Source organism: Diaphorina citri, unplaced genomic scaffold, assembly GCF_000475195.1.
Source record: "Diaphorina citri unplaced genomic scaffold, Diaci psyllid genome assembly version 1.1 scaffold1568, whole genome shotgun sequence".
NCBI classification, from domain to species: domain Eukaryota; kingdom Metazoa; phylum Arthropoda; class Insecta; order Hemiptera; family Psyllidae; genus Diaphorina; species Diaphorina citri.
This window is the reverse complement of record NW_007378994.1, coordinates 31,702-38,974: the sequence shown is the minus strand read 5'-3', so window position 1 is coordinate 38,974 and position 7,273 is coordinate 31,702. Positions and strand designations below refer to the sequence as shown.

General features: G+C 40.8%; 1 protein-coding gene across 1 annotated transcript in view; it reads left to right on the top strand.

Moving 5' to 3' along the window:
* The first annotated feature begins 1,017 nt into the window (after positions 1–1,017).
* The window catches only part of LOC103516436, a 10,020-nt gene continuing 3,764 nt past the window's right edge, over positions 1,018–7,273 (top strand). Inside the window, exons 1-3 of the mRNA XM_026828833.1 lie at positions 1,018–1,036; positions 1,616–1,811; positions 1,885–1,995. Coding sequence (XP_026684634.1) covers positions 1,018–1,036; positions 1,616–1,811; positions 1,885–1,995 — 326 coding nt within the window. The remainder of the gene's footprint in view (positions 1,037–1,615; positions 1,812–1,884; positions 1,996–7,273) is intronic.

Below are 7,273 nucleotides of genomic sequence, written 5' to 3'. Positions count from 1 at the left end.
CATTAAATGGGGAAAAAAAAACATGGTTAAACTGTCTCTTCCTGCTTCGTTTTACTAGTTTTATATGCGAAAAATACACTGTTTAACTCTTCCTTAGTTGACTTGCAGGCAAGTTTGGCACTAGTTTAGGGGGCACGGTTGGTCCAGTGGTAGCGCGCTTGCTTGCCATGCAGAAGGTCCCGGGTTCGAATCCCATCATCGACGAAAATTTGTACTCTTTTTTCGATTGCAAATATTTCAACGGGTTACTTTCTGGTGTTCTCGTGTTGAGCCAGCACCTAAATGGGAAGTATTGTGTCTCTTCTCGCCCATCTGATGAGAGGCATACTACGGGATGGGCATGCTACGACACAGACCACATGCGTCCAATGTAGCAGTTGTTTCATTGCTACGAAATAAAAACGGCGGTGAAACACTCATCTTTTTTTTTTTTAAATAGAGGGAATTATTTTGTAATTTGTAATTTTATTGACATTTCAATAGTTATCTACATATTTTTCATACGTGATTAAAGATATTTTAAATTGAATTTACTGGTGGACATTGGACATATGCCATGATTTATTGAGAAGTATAATAACGAACAAGGTCTTATCGTCCCGAAAGACAGCGAAGAGAGAAGGAAGACAGGATAGGAGAAAGCCATCAGTCGGTCCGAGAATGGCCGTTCGTTTTAGTTACTTACCTGTTACCTTGACATGTTGTGTATATATCGCGGTCGAAACTCGGTCAGTTCGGGATGTAATGTGAAATATCGAAGGACAACTATTCATCCATACCTCGGCTGGGATCGAACCCACGCCCTCCTGATTACCAGGCGAGCGTCTTGACCACTACGCCACCGAGGCAGGTTAAATTAAATGACACCGAAATTAAATGACATCACAGTTTTCTGGACTTCAAGTTGGCACGTACCTTATTGTTTAGTAATTCTTGAAAGTTTTTATGTATTGACAACTTCGCGGATGATATAATTGTGACAATCTGCTGAAGACGGGTCTGGAATTTAGACCGGGAATGTCCAGTACTGAACAAGGTACGTCAGGAAAATGGCTTAAAAGCTCATTCCTTTGCATTTGTAAACAACAACAAAGAAGGTAAGTGCAGAAAACCGTAAACATTAAGGCGGCATTCACACTGAGGTAACACGTAGCAAGTCGCAAGATGCTACGTAGCATGCATCTTCAAAGACCAGACCATGATTTCAAATGAAACCTTCCTCACTGAGGATACATGTTGTTGCTACTTGAACCCTGGAAACAAGTAACAGTGTTACTTCAACACCAACAGTCTGGAGTTTTGTTAGTTACTACTTGTGATATTGTTTGTGGGAAAAATTATTTTTTGAATCTTTTTTATTGTCACATGTTGTTAGTTGTTACTCCAATGTGAAAGTTCATGTTTCTTTGAACAAGATTCAGGACGTAAGCAGTAGCGACTTGCTACTTGCGACGTGTTACCTCAGTGCGAAACGCGGTCTTTGAACAAGATTCAGGACGTAAGCAGTAGCATCTTGCGACTTGCTACTTGCGACGTGTTACCTCAGTGCGAAACGCGCCTAAGAAAGATGTAAGAGTAAAGAAAAAAATATTAAAGACAATTTTATCCACCACAGGTATCAGTGTGGAACTTCGTGAAGGTCAGGGGATCACCATTTCTCAAATCCAAGATGGCGCCCGATTTTCCAAAGATGGCCGCATCGCTGTTGGAGATCTCCTGTTGGTGATTAATCACGAGAACATCAGGAAAGCGTCTACCGCGCAGGCGCAGACTGTACTAAGGCGCACCAGCCTGCTGTCTTCCGAAATAAGGTGAGACTTATTAGGTCTCGTATGAATTATTCTGGTTCCTTAAGTTCCCAATTTTCGGCCAATCAGATTTAAGGAGATCTGCAGATCTCCTATTGGCTATTAATCACGAGAACATCAGGAAAGCGTCTACCGCGCAGGCGCAGACTGTACTAAGGCGCACCAGCCTACTGTCTTCCGAAATAAGGTGAGACTGGCGAAATACAGTTCAGTATTTAGGAGGAACTGTATTCCACAAAATGCTGAATACAGCCCTGACGAAAGAGGTTTGATAGTTAAGACTGTGCTAAGGCGCACCAGCCTACTGTCTTCCGAAATAAGGTGAGACTGGCGAAATACAGTTCAGTATTTAGGAGGAACTGTATTTGACTAAATCCTGGATACAGCCCTGACCAAAGAGGTTTGATAGAGGGAATTATTTTGTCATTTGTAATTTTATTGACATTTCAATAGTTACATATTTTTCATACATGATTAAAGATATTTTAAATTGAATATTTTACTGGTGGACATATGTATGCCTTGATTTAATGAGATGTATAATAACGAACAAGGTCTTATCGGCCCGAAAAACAGCGAAGGAAGACAGGATAGAAGAAAGCCATCAGTCGGTCCGAGAATGGCCGTTCGTTTTAGTTACTCACCTATTACCTTGACATGTTGTGTGTATATCGCGGTCGAAAGTCGGTCAGTTCGAGATGTAAAGTGAAATGTTGAAGGACAACTATTTCAGGTAGGTAGGGTAAGTGTACCATTTATTGGCCCACCTGTACCTTACGCCACATAAGTCTGAACTGGACGAACTTTTTCAGGAGCAGTTGCAAATGGGTAAATATTATGAATAAATGATCGATTCCTATGTAAAAAGTTGTGAAAAATCCAAATCCGAGGTCAAAACTCCGAAAAAATAACTTTAAAAAGGCGAAAATTCAATTTTTATTTTCCTTTCTAATGAAAGAGTTCAAAAATGTGTGACGTCAGTCTTTACGCAGTTGTTTTTTCGTCCACATTAATGTGTTGCCTGCGAGGGAGCTTTGCTCGGGACATTTGATGTGACGTCATCGTGTACGGGAGCGTATGCCGTGACGTCAAAGTTCACGATTTACCGGTATTTTTTAAATCGATTTATCTCGGTATCTAGAAGTAGTAGAAGAAAAAGAAAAATTCCGTTGGTCCTCATTTTTCCTGCTCTATGACTTTGAAACATCACCCAAGTAAGCGCAACTGATCTGTTATTGTACATAGGTATCTGTTTAGTAGTATTAGGTATGCAGATTTCTAGTTGCTACCACATGTTTGGCATGAGCTCAGGTGTTACCTGTACCTATGCTAGTTGTAGGTACACCATTAACAATGGTGTGGTAACCTGGTAATGGTAACAGTATTTCTGTAACACAGAACGTAGTAAATACATTTGGTTTTGCTAGAGATAGACGAAAATTTTGTCCTTTCTTTTGTGATTTACCTACTGTAAAAAAAAAGAGTCTAAATCAATAAATAGTGGTCTCTAGTTTCGCTTTTTTTTTGTTTATTTTTTATTTATTTATTTTCTTCAGTAGTAATTATCGAAAGAAAAAGTGTACCTACCTACACATTTCCTTGGTTGAACAAGGGGGTGCCCTTGGTTGAACAAGGGGGTGCCCTTGGTTGAACAAAGGGGTGCCCTTGGCTGAACAAGGGGGTGCCCTTGGCTGAACAAGGGGGCGCCCTTGGTTGAATAATATAAGTGCTTAAAAGTAGCGAAAAATCACCACCAATTTACGCAAGTAGTAAAAACACGGATTGTCCTTACTTTTCTACGCAAATGGTTAAATACCCTCGGAAATACTCGGAATGGGAACGCAGGATAAACGCCCCTGTTTACGGCGGTGTTGAGAGGCTGACGAAAAACGCCAACCCCGTCTGTACACGGGAGTAGGCGAAGAAGAAGATTGAGGGGCCCTCAATTAGAGGGAAGATTGAGGGGCCCTCAATTTGAGGGAAGATTAAGGGCCTTCTAAACCTGACATCAGGCCTGGAGCGGAGGTATCGATATTAAGACCGAAATGTGAAGTAAGTTATTTAGTCTGATCCTAATCAATTCCTGAGTATTGCATAACCAACCTATGAATGTTGGAAATTGTTTCACCAAAGCTCCCAGACAATGCGTCCGATATTCATAAAATTTGGCCTGCAAGGCCCTTACTTATTACATTCTTGGGAAATGCTTTTAAGTTTTTTTCTGTAATATTAGGTCATAAATTTGATGAAATGTGAAATATTTAAGAAGTTCTTAATGGAACAAGCGCCATCGCCAGGTTCAAAGTTCAACTATTGTCCAAGTGAAGTCTTTTAGTTCTTTGTTGGAGGAGGGATATATTTTTTGTCTAAAGTCGAAACCTTTTCTGATTACCCCTGATATTGTGATGTATTGAGTGCCCTCTAAGTCTGGCTGGGGGACTTACAGGGAGAATACCAGCCTGAAATTTCCCTTGCTAAAGAAACAGCAAAGGTTGAGTGCGAAGGGCATCCTCTCGTAAAATTTGTAGCCAAAACCAAATGTCAGCCCAAAGCAATCACCCTAGTTAGGGCTAATTGAGAGGCTGACGAAAAACGCCGACCCCGTCTTTACACGGGAGTAGGCGAAGAAGAAGATTGAGGGGCCCTCAATTTGAGGGAAGATTGAGGAGCCCTTAACCTGACATCAGGGCTGGAGCGGAGGTATCGATATTAAGACCGAAATGTGAAGTAAGTTATTTATAGTCTAATACTAATGCATTCCTGAGTATTGCATAACCAACCAATGCATGTTGGAAATTGTTTCACCAAAGCTCCCAGACAAATCGTCCGATATTCATAAAATTTGGCCTGCAAGGCCCTTACTAGTCCGATAGGTCTCTTTATTAATAATAATAAACTCTTTATTGTTGAAAATTCATACAATACATAAAGTACAAATTTAACAAAAGGCGGGATTATTCGAGTTCCTCAGTAGAAAGAACCTCTAGTTGAAATTTGTCCTCCAGCTTAGGGCGCTCGAAGGCCTTTACGGGTCCGATAAGGTCTCTATTTCTCAGTGTATTCATTATTAATTAATTAATTAATTAATTAATTAATTAATCAATGTAATCGGGTCAATTTTTTTATTATTATTATTATTTATTTATTTTCTTCAGTAGTAATTATCGAAAGAAAAAGTGTACCTACACATTTTCTTGGTTGAACAAGGGGGTGCCCTTGGTCGAATAACATAAGTGCTTAAAAGTAGCGAAAAATCACCACCAATTTACGCAAATAGTAAAAACACGGATTGTCCTTACTTTTCTACGCAAATGGGTAAATACCCTCGGAATAGGAATGCAGGATAAACGCCCCTGTTTACGGCGGTGTTGCATTTTCCTCTTGATAAGGAGAACCAAAAAGGCAGATATATTTTGCAGAACTTCAAAGAATTATTACAGTTTATTTATTAAAAGCCGACATGTTTCGGAGGCACTCCCTCCATCATCAGGGCTACAGGAAACACTAAACATTTTCCTGAAACATTGCATTTTCCTGATTTCCAGGTTGAGGCGTTGCCAGATCTCATACCTCCTGAATCTCAGCCCCCATCTGACATGGAGTTCCAGCCCGTGCCTGTACCCTCGTTCTATGAACACGATGTCAAGATACCTCGGGGTTCTGAACCCCTAGGTAAGTTTTCTGTTGTCTTCTTCTTCACCTTTTCCGTCGGCGTTTTTAGTAAGCCTCTCAATCAGATCCGCATTAGTTGGATTCGATAAAAAAAAGTCCATTCTATTTACCTAACGGTTCAGAACAAAATACCTATATCCTACATATTTCTGGACATGGTCTTCACTTGACTGGAGTGGATTACGGACTGTCCCCTATCTAATAGACGTTAATAAACAAGACTAAAGATAAAAGGACAGACGAGTTGATGTATTTGATGATGGCCTTGTCCTTTTATCTTTAGTCTTGTTTATTAACGTCTATTAGATAGGGGACAGTCCGTAATCCACTCCAGTCAAGTGAAGACCATGTCCAGAAATATGTAGGATATAGGTATTTTGTTCTGAACCGTTAGGTAAATAGAATGGACTTTTTTTTATCGAATCCAACTAATGCGGATCTGATTGAGAGGCTTACTAAAAACGCCGACGGAAAAGGTGAAGAAGAAGACAACAGAAAAAAATCTGGTGTGAACATCACACGACTTTCCTCATCCTATTGAATGGTGCTTATTTGGGTGTTCTGTTGTAACATTTTACAATATCTCTAACCGTTTAGTCGATATAGCTGAAAAACGCCAGAAAGCGGTCAAAATACCGCCAACTGCAGCACCTATTTTAACCAAACGTTTTGTGTTGCATCCTTGTCACATTTGTGAACTACAAATACCGCCAAGTGCAGCAACCATCTCAACCAAACGTTCTGTGTTGCATCCTTGTCACATTTGTGAACTACATACCAAATTTCAAGTCTTTAGCTTATACCGTTTCCGAGATATTGTTAAATTACAATTATGAACTACATACCAAATTTCTAGCTTATACCGTTCCCGAGATATTGTTAAATTGCACCGAAAACCGCCAAAAAGCGGTAAAATGCTGCCAACCGTTGCACCGGTCTTAACCAAAAGTTTCGTGTCGCATCCTTGTCACATTTGACAGCTACATACCAAATTTCAAGTCTCTAGCTCTTACCGTTCTCGAGATATTTTGTTTACAGACAGACACACACACGGACCAATGGCTGAAACTTTGCATTTAGGCTCTAGGGACCTAAAAACGTGTTTTGGCACTTAAAACTGACCATCGAATATTTAACCCGATTACATTACTTTCCTTCCTATAGGATAAGGAAAGTAATAACAAGACCAGTTTGTATAGTTGAGGGGTTGAGAAGATTGAGGGAGAGACGCCGTTTTTCCCGCCAATATCCAACTGAGGGGCTGCTCGGGTGGTTATTGAAGTTAATGCTATATTCTCTCCTGGATCCAGTCAGCGGACTTCGGATCTGGAGGTTAGTGGTTCGAATCCCAGATAATTTTGTAAATGTCAAGGAAATGCAGTTTCTTTGTGTTATTAGGTCACAACTTTCGATGCTCACTGCAGCATTGTAGGATTTTCCCAATATCTCAATAATCCTAAAATCCAATGTTTACCTACCATGCTGGCACCGTTCGCTATGCGCATTTATATGTCATAGCTACTCATTTTCCTCACGAGGCTGAGTGGGCCCCGCAACAGCCAGTCACGGAATCAATCATTTGCATGATACAAATTTCTTGACCCCGCCGGGAATCGAACCCGGGTCTCCCGCGTGCAAGGCGAGCGCAGTGACCACTACGCCATGGGAACTGACCCGATCTGACATTTGGTTTTGACTACAAATTTTTTACGAGTTGATGCCGCCCTTCATATCCTCTTCTCCCCCCCCCCTCCTTTTTTTCCAATGGGGGGATTGGGGGAGTGGCTCGTCAA